This window comes from Mytilus californianus, unplaced genomic scaffold, assembly GCF_021869535.1.
Source record: "Mytilus californianus isolate M0D057914Y unplaced genomic scaffold, xbMytCali1.0.p SCAF_11, whole genome shotgun sequence".
In the NCBI taxonomy this organism is placed as follows: domain Eukaryota; kingdom Metazoa; phylum Mollusca; class Bivalvia; order Mytilida; family Mytilidae; genus Mytilus; species Mytilus californianus.
The window spans coordinates 25,341,987-25,360,610 of record NW_026262593.1 but is presented as its reverse complement, the minus strand read 5'-3'; the positions used below and the strand labels follow the sequence as shown (position 1 = coordinate 25,360,610).

The window sequence follows — 18,624 nt, the reverse complement described above, 5'->3', positions numbered from 1 at the left end:
TAACAAATTTGATGTAATTTTCGGTTAAATATAAAATAACGAGATGTAGTATGATTGCCAATGAGACAAATATCCACCAGAGTCCAAATGAACCGGATTTAAGCAACTATATGTCACCGTACGGCCTTCAAAAATAACCTCCTTCCTTGAATTTATATCAGTACATCTTTGTATTTTATTGGTTAGGCAATAAAAAGCACATATTCAAATTATATTATAAAAAATCTTTTAAAAATTGACTGAGGTTAATAATAGGACTCACATTCACCCAAATGTTTAATTTTTATTGATTTACAAACAAGATGAAAAAAGTTATGTGCATATGGGCCTGTTTCGAGGAGGAAAGATTTATTTTATGTTATCTCACAGGTTGTATTCGGAAATGTTTATTTTTATTCGGAAGCTTTCGATGCTTATCTGTGTTTGTTCCTTTATCCCTGTTACAAAACGTGTTAGTCAACATTCAATTTTTAATACGATTGCATTAATATTAAGAAAATGTCAACTTGGCATGGAATGAAAATATTGATAAGAAATGATTTTAAAGCAAGATGCAGTATTGTAAGTAACTTAATATATAGTATTTCGTCATGCTTTTGTAACCTTGGGATCCGATATAGTTATATAATTATTCACTGTCAAGGATTATGTGTTTATTTATTTATTCAATGCTAAACATATGTAATTTAATAGCAAATCCACAGTGTTTCCCTCTGCACTCACTAATTTAAAAAAAATGATACGAAAATAGTGCATGGAATGCTAGCAATTTATTTCCGTGAGACAATTTTATAAATATAGATAATATTATAAAAACAAGTACAAATATGGACCTCTTATAGTGTTTTTACTGTAGTGACCTGGCACAATTTAAAAATTTAATTAAAAAGGTATATGACTAAGATGCTATTTATTTGACGTGATTTCTGATTTCTTGATAAAATGGTAAACTCCTGTACAATCTAACACAGGAAAACAAAGCATCAGAATTAATGTGACTGGATGCTTGCATAAAATATAAACCTGGGATCTCCTCTCCATGTACTTGGCGATCACAATACTGTATAAAATTTTACTCCAGAATTGTCGTCCAGTAAAGTACATGTACATGTTGTACAAGACTTGTTGTAAACAGGATATTTTTGCCATTTAAAGATTAAATGACATATTAATTTATCATACATCTACATGTATTACAAAACACTGCATGTTTACATGATATACATTTATATTTTGAAAATGTACATGATGTACATTGTACATACAACTCTTAAAACACTTACTCTCAATTTAATGAATTATGAGCATCCCATGTATAAATAAATGATATTTTTTTTCAGTGGACCAGGAGCTTTATGAATCACTCCAGCACCAGTAAAAGCATATCTGGACATACTGTGCAAAACTCATTTATACCAATTCATCAGGTTCGATCTCTTTCAAACTGTCAAAAATTAATGCTTCAGAGAACAAATTCTTTCAAATCTGTGGTTAAACGGTGGAATTCAGATAAAACAGATGGAAATCCTGAGGAAGACAAAAAACCTCCAAAGCGATCAAAAAGAGAAGTAGGATCGGTAAGATGATAAATTTTTGCATTGAGCTCAATAGTTCATGTTATAGCTTCAATTGTTCAATAATTTAATTTTGGATGTAACACTTCTTCTGATTGGCTAACGTTGTTTTGTGTATCAGCTCATAGACATAATTTTGTCATGTGACCGTGACGTCATCAACGTTTTTTCATGGTTTACTCCGGTTTAAAATGGAATTTAGAATTAAATTATAAGAAATGACTGTAAAATTTTTTCTGTCTATCATGTCTATTCGAAATAACATAAAAAATGTGGTGCACACTTTAAAATAACCCGCTACACGGGTTATTCAGTGTGCACCACATTTTTGATGTTATTTCTTCATAGACAGAAAAAAAATTACAGTAATTCCTTAAATAATTTTAATGTAGCATATATACATGGTCAGATGGTTAAGTATAACATTTTTTATGCCCCCGCCGTAGCGGAGGGGCATTAAGTTTTACCCTTGTCCGTCTGTACGTATGTACGTACGTCCCAAAATTGGTTTCCGTTCTCTAACTTGAGTTTGCCTCAACCAAATGTTATGAAACTTATACACAATGTTTATTACCACAAAACACAGATCAAGTTTGAATTTTGGTGGCGTCACTTATACCGTTCTAGAGTTATGCCCCTTTACAAATAGAAAAATTGCTGAATTTTTCGTTTCCGTTCTCTAACTTTAGTTTGCCACAACCAAATGTTATGAAACTTATACACAATGCTTATTACCACAAAACACACAGATCAAGTTGAATTTTGGTGGCATCACTTTTACCGTTCTAGAGTTATGCCCCTTTACAAATGGAAAAGTTACTGAATTTTTTGTTTCCGTTCTCTAATTTTAGTTTGCCTTAACCAAATGTTATGAAACTTATACACAGTGCTTATTACCACAAAACACAGATCAAGTTTGAATTTTGGTGGTGTCACTTTAACCGTTCTAGAGTTATGCCCTTTATAAATGGAAAAATTGCAACATTTTTATTTTCTTCTAAATATTAAGTAATTTTTAAATTGGAGTTATCTTCCTTTTTTTATTTTTAAGAATTTTGTAAATTGATGCAAATTATCCTTATATAATAACAGTACCATATTTAGAGGTAAATGTTCCTGTGTAGTACATGTATTAGATATTCTTCTTTTCTTAAGATGTAAAGATCATGAAAAAAAGAGATGTGATGATCGATATCTCATAGAGGCAATCTTTATGACAAAAATAACCAGAAGAAATCAAGAGGACAAAATACAGTCAGCCTCAACTATAGATCGTCAAGCTGTAAATCGTCTGTATTCTATCAAAGTTATCAATGGATTAAACAGACACAATGAAAAATCTGCTATTAGTATATCTACACCAAATTCTCCAAAAAACAAAATTAATTTAATGAATGACTGTAATATATTTCTGTCTATGAAGAAATAATGTCAAACATGTGGTGCACACAGAATGACCCACGTAGCGGATTAAAAGTGTGCACCACATTTTTGAGGTTATTTCGAATAGGCAGAAACAAATATTACAGTCATTCCTTATAATTTAATTCTAAATTCCATTTGTAAGGAGTTAATCATGTTAATCATAAAAAAAACGTTGATGAAGTCATTGTCACATGATAAAATTATGTCTATGAGCTGATAGACAAAAACTTTCAGCCAATCAGAAGACATGTGACTCCCAAATTGAATTATTAGGATATGAATAAGATAACTGGTAACAAGGTTCCTGACTTTAGACAGGCATGACAGGGACAAAAATATGTGAATATTTATATTTGAAAAGATAATTTGCAAAATTATATGAAGTCATTCAATATTTTGTATCATCAAACATGACAAAACCATGTACTTCTGAACTTATACAAAAAAAATAATAATGTATGTATGTACATTGATGTATGTCATGTGCATTGTATATCCTGTTTATTATATGACTGCAAAAAAATTTTGTGGTCGTATATTGGTATGACGTTGGTCGTTGTCGTCCGAAGACACATTGGTTTTCGCACTCTAATTTTAGTTTAAGCAAATGGATCTCTATGAAATTTTACCATTACGTTCAATACCACAAAAGGAAGGTTGGGATTGATTTTGGGGGTTATGGTACCAACAGTTAAGGAATTAGGGGCCAAAAAGGGGCCAAAAATAAGCATTTTTGTAACTTCCAGACATAACTTGTGTGTTAGTGTATGGATCTCTCTGACATTGTATCACAAGGTTCCATACATGTATCACAAAGGGAATGCTGGGATTGATTTTGGGGTTAATTGCCTCCAAGTTTTAGGAATTAGGGGCCAAAAAAGGGGGGAAAAACAATAATTTTTCTAGTTTCATGACAATAACTTGTGTGTAAGTGTATGGATCTTTATGAAATTGTACTACAAGGTTCCATATCACAAAGGGAAAGCTGGAATTTAGTTTGGGTGTAATTGCCCAAAACGTTTAGGAATGAGGAGCCAAAAAGGGGCCAAAAATAAGCTTTTTACTAGTTTCCAGACAATAATTTTTTTTCAAGTGTATGGATCTCTCTGAAATTGTACTGCAAGGTACCATACCACAAAGGGAAGGCTGGGATTGATTTTGGGGGTAATTGCCTTAAAATTTTAGGAGAAAGGGGCCAAAAAGGGTAAATAAAAACAAGCATTTTTCTAGTTTCAGGACAATAACTTGTGTGTAAGTTTATGGATCTTTATGAAATTGTACTACAAGGTTCCATATCACAAAGGGAAAGCTGGGTTTGAGTTTGGGGGTAATTGCCCTAAACGTTTAGGAATTTGGGGCCAGAAAGGGGCCAAAAAACAAGCATTTTTACAGTTTCCAGACAATAACTAATGTGTTCAAGTGTATGGATCTCTCTGAAATTGTACTGCAAGGTACCATACCACAAAGGGAAGGCTGGGATTGAGTTTGGGGGTGATGAATCATAAGGGGGTTCAAAAAATTGGGGGGGGGGATTTTTTTTTTCTTTCTTTTCTTTAAAATTTTCCATTTTAAATTGGTTATTTAAATAAGCAAATAATAATGATATGGTTTGAATAGGTAAATTAAAAATGTTTAAATTCTTACAATGAATGTTGTAAAATTTCAAATAGGAAGTGGCTTCATGGCAGATGTAATAAAATGCTCCGCTGGGCGCAGCTTGATACGACCGCAGAGGTCGAACCCTGAACAGTTGGGGCAAGTATGGACACAACATTCAAACTTAGACCACATTCATTCTGTGTCAGAAACCTATGCTGTGTCAAATATTTAATCACAATCCAAATTCAGTGCTGTATGAAGCTTGAATGTTGTGTCCATACTTGCCCAAACTGTTCAGGGTTCGAACTCTGCGGTCGTATCAAGCTGCGCCCAGCGGAGCATTTTATATATGTAGCTATAAACATGATAAACCTAATCAGGCTTTGGATAAATGATATGACTTGATTATAAATTGATTTTCCTGCATGTAATATTTTTGTTCTATGGTTTTAGCCAGTCACATGGAAAACCCTTGGTCTTACTGCTGCAGTTGGTACAGTAATGTTACTGTATTTTAATCATGTTAAAAAAAAGCGTGAACTAGGTAAGTGTAGTGTATATTATATAGCCAGTCATGCAGCATTGTACAGCATAGCATATTGCCATAATAACCAGGTCAGGGGACTTATTGAAATATGTGATTTTTAAATCACTTATTTAAGTAGCAAATTCGAAGTTTTGTCACAAATTGTGCTTTTGTAGTTTTATCAAAATTTTAAACACATAGGTTTAGACAATATCTTTTCATTAGTAAAATTGAAAAAAAATAACTTTTTGCTTCTTTTAAGCAGCAAGGTTTATGCCTTTGATGCAATCATATAGCTGCAAATTCTATTTAAGTTGAAAAAATGCTATAAAAATTGCTTTACATAATGAACTGATACTTTCTTAACAGATTTTTCCCAGCAGTGGGAGTACTTTTCCTGTAAAATTCAGGGTTTCATCTTATAGATTATGTAAAAAAATTTACTGTTCGTGATCAAAATTTCACTGTTCGGGGGTGTTGAAATTAGTGGGGGTTATTAAAATAATGATACTTAAAGAAGTGATTTTTTGGAAGGAAATTGAGGTATGATACTTAAACAAGTGATTTTTGTCATTATCCTAGATTTAGTACAAGGTTATCACCTGACATGACCCGGTCATTCTATCAACACAGATGTTGGTTCTGATAATTTTTGCAACATAATTAGTCCCTGGATCATTAGTATTCTATATTTAAAGCTACAATAAAATTAAATCACTTAGTCTAGTGATTAATTTGTACTACTTAAATAGGTGATTATTAAAGAAAGACAACTCTTACTTCCAACCTTTATGGACATAATGTTACTTGAATCAGTGATTTAGAAAATCACTCATTTAAGTAAGTCACCTGACTGATAACATGTAATAGATAACTAAATAGACAGGGGAATTATTTAGAGCTAATTTCCTAATGCTTGTAGATTAAGACTTTGGTTGACTTGCTTGCTTTCTTTGTATAAATGTTTGCTCAAGCATTGTAATTAAGATTGACATCTGCAAACAATATAAGCATGATAAGTAGGCATAGTTAAACCTGTACATAGTTAAATTGATTATTTGATAATGTCCAATCAAATCTAAATATAATGTACACTGGTTTGACTCCGCCTAATAAGTGATTTTGAAATTACTTTGTGCATGTTGTGTAAGTAAAGTTTTTTCAAGAATTATTGCAAATAGGAGTTATCTACCTTTATTCAAGTCTGAAATTGCTAAAATGAGTAGTGCATTTAAGCCTGTTTTAAAAGGTTTCAGCCTGTTAAGGTTAAAGAATTTATTTTATTATCTGATGCAACATTGCACAACAAATCTATGACGACCACCTCCGGGTGCAGGATTTTCTCACTGCGTTGAAGACCCATTGGTGGCCTTCGGCTGTTGTCTGCTAAGTGTTAAAAAAGATTCAAGTACTTGGTAAATTTATTGAAAATCTAATTGTTCCATTTTTATTTATTGATTATGAGTATGATGAGGCTTAAGAAATTCTGGCTTCTGTACTCAGAGATTCATCATTGGATATTTTACACTTGCAATTATCTTGCATAGGACAAAATGATTGAACAATATTTAATTCATCCTGGCTATACATGTGATATCATGCTTGAATGATTTTGGTAATTTTTTGTGTTGAAAGGTATTTCTCTTTATAATTTATTATTAATATTTCAATATTGCATTTCTGTAAAGCATTGAGTACAATTTTTGTGTAGACTAATCCGTACTCATGACCTACAATATACAAACCAGTGGTGGATCCAGAACTTTTTGTAAGGGGGGCCCGCTGACTGACCTAAGGGGGGGCCATTCCAGTCACGCTTCAGTGATTCCCTATATAATCAACCAAATTTTTCCCACGAAAGGGGGCCTGGGCCCCCCAGGGCCCTCCCTGGATCTGCCTATGCAAACAAGGTATTTAGTTTGAGTTTTGTGCTGGAGTTTCATCACTAAGAAATCTTTGAAGTTTTATTTATTGATATTAAATGCATAAAAGAGTATCTGGAATTACTTATAATGTTTGACCCAAAAACAGACCACTATAACTGACGCCCCAAGAAAAAAGACACACAAAAAACAAAAAAAAAAACCACCACATTTTCCAGATAGCCTATTCTATAAATATATATATATATATACATATATATAACTTGGTGCAGGCACAAAATCTGATGGAGTTATACCAGTTTTAAGCTCTCACAAACCTCCCTTTTGCCTTTTTATGAACTTCTGTTCAACCATTTCAGTCCTCTTTTGATTATAGAATTAGCAAGAGAGAGAAATGCATCAGTAGGCAAAGCTGCAATAGGAGGAGAATGGTCATTAGTTGACTACAATGGTGAGCCAAAGACAGATAAAGACTATCAAGGAAAATGGTTGGCTATTTATTTTGGTTTCACACATTGTCCAGATATCTGCCCTGATGAAATAGAAAAAATGTGTGAAGTTGTAGATATTTTAGGTGAGTAGCCGTACATTGTTAAACAGTGTTCCCCCACAATTTCATATAGCATCCTAGTAAGGACTAAATTGAAAAATGTGTTTTTTTTGTTTCTAGAAATTATAGCATCACATCCACAACACAACCTATTACATGTATGAGTTAATCATTTCAGATACCATTACATTCAACCAATACTGCATCACATTGACATGATGCTCAAAGGCCCTGGGGGGAACACTGAAAAGTATCCGTTATATTTGATTGTTCAAATATTCATAGTAAAAATAATTCAACCACAAACTTAGGTAATATATTATAGCAAAATTCCAAGATTTGCATATTTTGATTCATATTTGTTAATTAAAAATATTGAGCACATGCAAGTTATTTAATACACATACACTAACCACAAAAACATTTACATGAAAGATGTTCATATAGACAGACCTTGTGGTAAATTATTTAGTTTGTACTGGCATGTACTCTTTATTACAGTTCCAAAACTATCTGAAAAAGGACCAAAATCAATGTTCTCTTAAAAAGGCCTTTTGCATGACTTCACAGGCACATGTATTGTGACCTCATGGATAGAAAATTACTCATTTCTAATTTTGCATCACCTCAACTTTAAAACGGATATAATTCATTTTTTAATGGAAACATTAATTATAAATTTCAAATTTCAGTAAACAAATTAAGGTAGAATGAGGCCTTTATTGTAACCTATCCTTCATACCATCTATTTTTTTTCTAAATCATGTACACAAAATTAGCAAAAGGTATGAAATATTTTTGCAAAAAAAAATTTACCATATTTTTTTTCCATGCAAAATTAATTGTTTGCCTCTTTGATAAACTTCCAGTGGATATGATAATTCGCAATTGATCAAATAATGACAAAAATGTTCTTCTTTCTAATAACACTGCTATGTCATGTATGTACATGATATATAATTGGGCACCACTATAATTATTGATAATGGTTTGTGGAACTTCCCTGGATCTCTAAATTTGAGTTGTCTCTCATATTAAAGACAAAAATGGGTAAAATTTCAAATAAACAGATACATTGTATGTTATCAAAAAAAAAACATGAAAATTGATATTGTTTACATCAGCAAATTAAATTACAGCCTTCAATTCTTTAAAGTGTATCATAATGATAAAACCAAAGGATCCCGAAGGTCGCTAAAACAGAAAGTAAAAATGATTGTTGTCAGATCATTGTAGGGAAGCATGGACACAGGATCTATATTTCGATCAGATTGCAATACAAAAGATGTACATTTTACAATCATTTACATCATTTACATGTGTAAAATTTATAAAAAAAATAATTTACAGGCAAAACAGCTGGTGTCCCAGAACTAGTACCGTTGTTTGTAACAGTTGATCCAGACAGAGATAGTAAAGAAGCCGTCAAAAAATATTGTAAAGGTAAATAATTCTTTGAGATGATAAACTTTTAAAATCTTTATTTGAGGAAAAAGCCAGTTTCAAAATATTTCTTTTTTACACAAATGTAAATGATAAGTGGCCATCACATTTATGTCATGCATTTGGGATTCAAATGACCCTTACAGGTAAAGAGCAAATTATAATTTAAAATGGAAATAGAACAGACAACAACAATGCAATATTAAGTGCATACATGTATTACAGTCTATATGTCTGTCATACTTGTTTTTCCTAAATTTTTTGTAATAAATTGAGCTGTTATCTTTTTTTTTTTTTATTTTTATTATTTATAACTTCCAATTTACAACATAATACAGTGTATACACAAATAATAACAATATATAATATATAAATCTATTGATATTATCTTAACAATACATCTTTTTATTAGGAAGCAATTTTTTTTTTAAATATACAAATATAAGATAAAGAGTAAAGCAGTCTGAACACCGGAGAGAGAGAGAAAGAGAGTGAGAGAAAATAGTGTGGTGAGTTTTCAATACAATTCATCTAGACATTGAATTCTATTTTAGCATAGTAAATACAGCATTTTCATTTATAACATGTATAATATTAAATTTAAAGTGTATACATTTTTGTACTTAACTAAGTAATCTATCAAAAATGTTCCATTCTCTGTGAAACTGATGTTCACATTTGTTTTTCATAGCAGTATTTTTGTCAATTGCATACACATATTTCATCTTCTCTTTTACTGAGTTTATTGACAGTTTTTTTTTAAAACATCTGGTATTATAAACATATTGCTTTATGGTAAGAAAAAGAGTATTTTCTGCATTGCCTTTTGATATTTTTGCAATGTTACCAAACAAAAAAACTTCTTTTGTAAAAAATACACTAACTCCATTGGTCAGAAACCAATTTTCAATCTGTTCTAATAATATCTGTGTATGTTCACAATCCCAAAATAAATGTTCTAATGTTTCAATTTCTCTATTACAAAATGTACAATTTGGATTATCATAAATCTTAATTTTATGAAGAAATTTGTTTGTAGCTAAGATTCGATGATTGAATCTATACTGCAGCCACTGTAACTTAGTATTATTTGTGACAACAAATGGCATTTTATAAATTTTTTTCCAATGATTTTGATCAAAGCCAAAAATTTCAGTCCATCTTAACTGACTAGTGGGAACACTTTTATTTTTATTTAAAACAATATACATATCTTTAGATCCTTTTGAACTTTTAACAAGTCTTTTAATAGCAGATGGAATTAAAGGTAGTTCTAATTTGTGATTTTTTCCCACAAATGATTTTGATGCTTGATGTATAGCAGATATAATACTATTATATCTCATGAAATTCACATTTATCTGATACATTTCTTCTAATTCTTGATGAGAGAAAAAAGTCCCATCTTCATTTACAATATCATTTATAAATCTTATACCATTTTCAAACCAATCTTTATAAAAAATAGGTTTATTTGCTACCTTTATATTATTGTTAAGCCAGATTGGACTAGCAAGAAAGCATTCCCAACTGTCATATTCATCTTTTTCTCTGAGAAGTTGCCATGCTTTCAGAACATCTTGCCAAAATTTATTTTTTATATTTTGTTGTAATTTTTGTATATAAACACTTCCACAACCATAAAATTTTTCAAGTTCTACATGAACATTTGACAAAAAAACATTCTGCCATTTGTTGTCTGTTTTAAATAATCTCCTTATCCATGTACACTTCAGTGCTAAAATAAATGCACTAAGATTTATCATTTTGAGTCCACCATCTTCAATATCATTTTGTAAAACATCTCTCTTTATTCTATCAATTGGTGAACTCCATATAAAATTGTACATAAGTTCAATAACATTTTTTAAAATATCATCACTTGGATTTGGTAAGGATATAAACAAATGATTTAAAATAGGCAATATCAATGTCTTTACAACAGTAATTCTACCAATAACAGTAAGATTTCGTTTTGACCATTGTTTAATTACACATTTTATTTGTACAATTTTTTCATCATAATTAATTTTTACAATTCTATCAAGATTAACATCAAAGCTTATACCTAATAACTTAAAACATGTTTCTCCCCATGTAAGGTTTCTATTTTGGCATAATACCTCATTACTATACTTTTTATTTCCTATCCAAATAACTTGTGTTAAATTGAGCTGTTATCTTGTTTGCATTGTGTCACATTTTTCATGTCAGGTCCTTTTATAGCTGACTATACGGTACAGGTTTTTCTTATTGTTGAAGATCATATGGTGGCCTATAATTGCTTACTAGCACTTGTATCATTGACAATCATACCACATGTCCTTATTTTTATAGACAAGAACTTATCTTACAAAGCTGTCAAACTTTCAGTAATTGCCAGTACTCTTAGATAAATACTTAGTGTGTTTTGTCTTGATATTACTGTAAATTCAGATATAATTGCAAGGTTTTTATTAATGCGAATAATGCGACTTGGTGAGTATCGCAATAATAAGAACTTGCTTTTTGATATTCGATACAAATATATGTACGCATATTTTTCTGAAAACACATATTTAATCTTGCAATTTTATCTATTCTTCTAAAATCTTGATAATAAATGCAGGCAATAATTAAAAAACAGTAGTTGTCTTTGGGCTTCATGCTATTCAGATTTCCAACTGATTTTACAGTTTTTAGTCCCTTACCGACAAAGTCGAAGGGGACTTCAGGTTTGCACTCTGTCCGTCTGTCCGTCTGTTTGTCTGTCTGTCTGTCTGTCCTTCTGTCAGTCCGGCAAATCAGCTTTCCACACTTTTTTTCTTCGTTCTTGAAGATATTGATTTGATATTTGGTATATAGTTTTATCATGACAAGTTATAGATCAATTTCAAATTTTGTTCCGGTCTGATGATTTAATCCAGAGTTATGGACCATAACTCTGGACCATATCTAATGTTAGAGTACTATGTTAAACCATATTTCTGTACAAAGGGAGATAACTAATTTTTTAAAAGACATTCTTTGTTCAATTATTTGAAGAATTTTTTGGCAGGTTTGTTAGTTATTTAGCATGTTTAGTATAAACTAATTTTCTGAATGCTATATATATAAAAAAAAATTATGAAGAGAAATCCTTTAATAAGATAATAATCTATTTTTATTATGTAAATATTTCAATACATTACATTGTGTAGATAAAAGTTGTTGACATTTTATAGATAAGTTACAAATCTATATTAGTTTGTGACAAATGAAAGAAAAAATATTTGGAACTATTAATTATATTTGATTATAATTTGAAAATAGATATACACTGTATTACATCATATCTAATTTTAGAGAACTATTAATCATATCTTATGTTTTTTTCATCATGCTTAAACGATATTGATTGATAATTGGTATATAGTTTTATCATGACAAGTTACAGATCAAGTTCAAATTTTTGTTTTGGTCTAATAATTTTGTGCAGAGTTATGGTCCTTGGACTTGAAAAATTCACTCATATAATCAGTTTTCCACACTGTTTTTAGTCATGCTTGAAGATATTGACATGATATTTACTTTTTGTTTACACCATGGCAAGTTATATAACAAGTTAGCATTTTGTTCCAGTATAATGAATTTTTACCCGGTAGGGGACTATGTATTGCCATGCAATACTCTCAGAATGCTTGTTCTATATGTTGTGCTGTCACACCACTGTTCCAAGTTAGGGGAGGGTTAAGCCCTCACAAACATGTTTACCCCACCACATTCTTGATATATCTATCCCAAGTCATGAGTCAGTAATTTAATGGTTGTTTTTGGATGTTGTCTGTCATATTGTTATTGTTTTGTCATAAATCAGGCACTTGGTTTCCCCATTTGAATTGAATTGTATAAAATTTTGTCATGTCAGGGTTTTTTATAGTTGACTATACATTATGGGTGTTGCTCATTGTTGAAGGCCTTACAGTGACCTACTGTTGCTTTCATCCATATTAATTGGACTTAGGTGGTCTGGATATTTGTCTCATTGGCAATCATACCACATCTTATAATTAAGCAATAGAAATAGACCCTCAGATTCTCAGTGTATAAGATGTGATTTTTGTTTTGCTGAGATCCATGGAGTTGCAGTGTGCAGAAATAATAATGACTGACCGATGGAAATACTTCTGTCATTGCTGGGGTACATGTATTAACATTTATTGAATTACTTGTGAAGATACTGTCATAATGTTATGATAAATATTGATACATAGAAATTAGAAAAGCCTTCTTGTATAAGTCATTTTGAAAGTTGTAACTGGTAATCGTAATACCTACGTTTTATGCAGAATCTTTGTTAATATGTTGAATCTGTGTTAAAACCCTGCATTAAAAAACAACACAATGAATAACAAATTTTTTGCCATAATACATTTGTAATTATTTGGAGTTATAGTTTATATCTTATTACTTACTAAATACTTCCTTCTGTGGTGAATACTTGTTCTGATCATAGTTCTTATTTTCAATCCCATCACCAATTGTATGAAAATATCAGTGCATGGGTATCATGTTTTTTAAGCATTGTTATTTAACAAAAAATATCTCTATTGAATTTAAATGAAAAAAAATATTTAAACTTCCTGAATGATGTCATGGGTTAAAAGAGTTTTGAACATAGTACATATAGTAAGTTTTCTATATGTCACTTTTTCAAAGTTTTCTAGTTTTTTTTTTTAATATGTCATTAGAGAAGGTTCACAAAAGTTGAAAATTGTCATTTAGATTTGATGTATTTGTTCAATCTGATTAAAATACTACAAATTTTACGTAGAAATAGATATGATATAACTAATAATACAAAATAAATCCTTATTAGCACATCACAAATTTGTAAATGACAAAGTTATGACCCCTAAGTTATGCATTTCTTATGCTGTAAATTCAATTTTGGTCTACTTTTTGTGGAGCCTGGAACAATTTCTCAATGAAACAAGACATATGATCCTTCTTTCTGTGACGGCCTCAACATTTAGGTTCAGTCTGTTGTTAAATTTATTTTTAAACATCAATAACTTTGTCAAACATTTATGAATTTGTATAAAACTTGGACTTGGCAGTTTATCAAGTATGCACATAAAGCTAATGATAGGAAGACAGTTATGATCCAGTGTAAAATTTTTGAAATTTTTTTTCTTCATTTTTTCATATTTTACTGATAAGTATACATATTTTTTTTTTACAGTTAACATGTACATACAATCCGGGACTAAATTTATTACACATTAATAATGTTGTCTAATTTTTGGTGGAATGTTATGAAACTTGGACACAAGCTTCTTAAAAAATTATAGTTTTTAAAAATAAAAAATTTGATTTTTGTTCATTTTTCAGTTTTTACTTATAAATGGCCTTTAAGTAATATACATACATGGTCCATTCACTTTGAATTTTGGATAGTTTACACCCTTAAGTTGTGATAGGTCAATTTATATACTGATATATCAGACTTAGATGAGAAATGGAGTATAAATTGTTTCCCCTACATTGGGAAAGACCTTATTGTGTTTTTTAATGTTTTTTCTATTTTTTTTCAAACATATTTGTCGTGGCCTCCCACCGTTTCTATTGAGGTTATCAAGACCAAATTTGGACCATCGATATACCTCATCATGCACCCCCCCCCCTAGTTGTTTTTGAAGACATATTTGGATAATAGGTAGATCTCATCATGAAGTATTAACAGATGAGGCTGCATAGAACTTTATCCCCTTTGAGATATATCCCCTTTAGAAGTTATTTTCCTTTTATTGTTTTTTTATATTTCCAGAACCGGAAGTTCCAGAGACATGGGACCTTCACCAATAATCTTAAGTTCATGTGACGTTCATTTGCACCCAAGGTCAAATGTCATAGAGTGCAAAAAAGTTTTTACACTGAAATTTCAAGCTTAAATGTAAAGAAAACAATAAGAGATATCTGCATACACACAGCATGTACAATGTTCCTCTCAAAGAGCTCTACATGTTATACATAGATCCAAAACTGTGTGACCATCCGTTCAAAAGTTACGACGAGATAATTCTTTAAAGTATAGTTTTTGTGTATATCTTTCAAATGGTAACAAATATCAACCTACTATAAACTGCAAAAATGATCAGTGTTTTAAGATCTTCAATTCAAGGTCAATGTCAAGGTCAAGAAATTTCACCTTGACCTTTAAAGGGTACTATAACCTTGTGACCTTTTGAAAGGGCAAGTGGTCCTGAGTTGAACAGTGGTAGTATATTTAATTATTCATTGTGCCCTTAATGACATATGAAATTGCCCCAATTATTTTTTGACAGTGTTCTGCATCTGCAGATCATCTTACACTTAACAGATTTGAGATATCTGTAGACATTTTACAGATATTACAGTTTGAAATTTTGTGAGGGGGGCTTATATTCCTAAAGAGAAGGGTAGGTGCAAAAAAATTAAAACTTTAAGATGGTAAGGTTGTTGCATATCAAATGAAAGTCCATAATGCGTACATTTCAAATATCAAATTTCTGTCCCTCAAAAATGTGTTGGTTGGGGTCATTGAGTGCAAAAATAAATTGTCTTCAAAAGTAAGATTGTTGAATACCAAATGATAGGTCATAATATGTACATTTCAAATATCAAATTCCTGTCCCATAAAAATAAGTTGGATAGAGTTATTAAGTGCAAAAAATCCAACATCCTAATAGATGGTGAAGGCACATATCAAATGAAAGGACATCAAGTCTACATTACAAATATCATACTTCTGATCTCAAAAATTGAGGTGGATAGGGACATTAAGTGCGAAAAGTGAAAGATTTAAGAAGATATGCTTGTCGCATATCAAAAGAATGGTTGTAAAGAGTACATTACATATATCAGACTTTTAAGGGAAAGACCTTTCAATTGTTTTACAAAAAATTGAGATACTAGTTATTATATCATTTTCTTGAGAGGAAAAAAAGTCATACAGTGTTACAATTTAAATTTCATCATTTGCAATAAACTATCGAAATTATGCACACAGTAGAGACATATCTTACAACTCTTTGTATATATGAAAATTTTTGAATGAGGCAATGTTTTTAACCCTTGACTGAACAATAAGGATATGTTTTTAACCCTTGACTGAACAATAAGGATATGTTTTTAACCCTTGACTGAACAATAAGGATATGTTTTTAACCCTTGACTGAACAATAAGGATATGTTTTTAACCCTTGACTGAACAATAAGGATATGTTTTTAACCCTTGACTGAACAATAAGGATATGTTTTTAACCCTTGACTGAACAATAAGGATATGTTTTCTTGCAAGCAATTTGCAGTTTATTAGAGTATTCATGTTGCAATCAGTGTTTTGTTTTATTTTCAGAATTTTCTCCAAAACTATTAGGACTTACTGGTACCCATGAACAAATACAACAAGTGACCAGAACATTTAGAGTATATTACAGCAAGGGACCAGTTGATGAAGATGGAGATTATATTGTAAGTACCAATATTGTGGGTGCCAGTGTGAACTGAAAACATTGGAAACGAGAGTGCATTGTAATGTTTCTTTTCATTTTTAAACCAAATTTTTAACATCTGTGACTCGTACAATAACTGATATATTTATGGCTAACCAGTGATGTTGTTTGCCTCAAATTACATCCGAAATTCGGCTTTTTCCCCTAAAGAAAATTCCCAATTACTAAAAAAAAATGGCATAAAATTCCTCCCAATAAGCTTTACATTTTTCCCAAACAGTAATGGCATCGGTAGTAATGTATGTAAATTTCGTATTCATGTTATTGGTGGCCTTCTGCTGTTGTCTGTTCTGTGGTCGGGTTGTTGTCTCTTTGACACATTCCTCATTTTCATTCTCAATTTTATTATTTTGATATTATGAAAGCACTTTTGAGATCCAGGTTTCTGATTAGAATCATCACGGTGTTTGTAACACAAATGGTTTTCAATGTATTAAGTACCATCATTGTTTCCGTTTCTTTCCCCTCCCCAAAAAGTTCCTTTCAGGTTGAAAATGTCTGACAATCAAAATATACTTGAAAAAACTGTGCAAAAAAAACAGCAAAGGTCAGCAAAAAATCGGAGATGTGTTAAAAAAAAACAAAAAAACTTCCCAATTTCAATAAAAATTATGCATTTTTCCCAAAAACGGTAGAGGTAGTTTTGAAAAAAGACGACAATATCACTGCTAACCTTTACCATCTGAGTTTCTGCATTGGATGTTTACAACATGGTTTAGAAGAGAAGTGTGTGTTTATGTTGGTATGAAACAGAACAATTAAATCTAAGTTGCCTCTTGAGGTCCTGTGAAATTGCATGTAATAGGTCAGTTAATTTACCATTTTTTTGTCAATTTAGCTATTTTCTTAAAAATATAATAAAGTAAACTGTAAACAACAGGAAAAGATCTTCAAATAAGTTCGCATGACTGAAATGGTCATTCTGCTTCTTATAGGAGTTATTGTCCTTGAAAGAGGATTATACCCATTTTTGTGTTTTTTACAGAAACTATAGTACACACAAATGTAGTAGATAGAGAAAAAAATGATAACAGCAAAAATGATCATCAGGACAGATTTTACAATAAGGCTTATTTGGCTGAAATTGTCAGGGGGACTCCTTATAGAAGTTATTGCATTTGAAAGACTATTTTTAACAAGTTTTAGCTATTTTGCCAGAAACTATCAGAAATATTCTTATTGTGAGGTTTCAACTTTATACAAAATACCAGGTGAGCAATACTGGCTCCTAGGATCTTCCTGTTTATATGTGGCCTCTTTTTCATTTTTGAAGGCATTATGATCTTTTATTGATTTTAGACAGTTTGGAAAGATATTCAAGTCTTTTCTAATCTGATCCAAAATGTCTTTTCTTTGAAGTTGTTGGTAGTCTGCAGTATAGTCTGATTTTACCTGATCTTCAATTTTCAATTAATTCAACTCCAATGCAACTCCAATTCAGGTTCCAGAATTTTACTACAACTGACCTATATTTTGTGCAGGTTGATATGCCTTATACAAAACGATCTCATTTGGTTTGAAACATTAAATCTTTCTGACGTGATGCTAAAAATTTTGGAAAAATATTGGAGACGATGTCAATATTTGTGTACGTACATAAATATTTATCTTTTTCTAAATGCATGCAGTTTACTTTTTGTTGAATTTTTTAAAATTTATTTTTCAGGTTGATCATACTATTGTGATGTACTTAATTAGTCCCAAAGGAGAGTTTGTTGATTATTATGGAAAAGATAAAACTGCACTTCAAGCTTCAAAAAGTATTGCACAACATATGAGACTTCATAAAAAATAACTATTTTTCATTGTTTTGTATTTATATTAAAATATTTATGAATATCATTTTTATTAATTGGTTACAATGTCTTCCTTATAAGTTTGGATAAGCTGCAGTGAATGGACATAAGAATTCCTCACTTGTGACTTTTTGCTATATATTTCATATTAAACCTCATTGTATTCATAACATAAAATATGGGGCACTTCTGGTTGGATCTCAATCAACTTGTAACATACTAGTTTGGAATTTTGTATTTTGTTCGAATTTTGTAATGAACCATTGTCGTTTTCTGATGATTTAATCACAAGTATCGTTTAACATCTGACAGGA

The 18,624-nt window shown here is 30.8% G+C and overlaps 1 protein-coding gene across 1 annotated transcript; it reads left to right on the top strand.

The window, feature by feature from the left end:
- The first annotated feature begins 408 nt into the window (after nucleotides 1–408).
- LOC127719779 (protein SCO1 homolog, mitochondrial-like) lies at nucleotides 409–18,356 on the top strand. Its single transcript, XM_052226038.1, has 7 exons — nucleotides 409–561; nucleotides 1,341–1,577; nucleotides 5,052–5,142; nucleotides 7,384–7,581; nucleotides 8,908–9,000; nucleotides 16,358–16,473; nucleotides 18,181–18,356. The coding sequence occupies exons 1-7, from the start codon at nucleotides 499–501 to the stop codon at nucleotides 18,307–18,309; spliced, it is 927 nt and encodes a 308-aa protein (XP_052081998.1). The 5' UTR covers nucleotides 409–498; the 3' UTR covers nucleotides 18,310–18,356.
- Nucleotides 18,357–18,624: the final 268 nt, after the last annotated feature.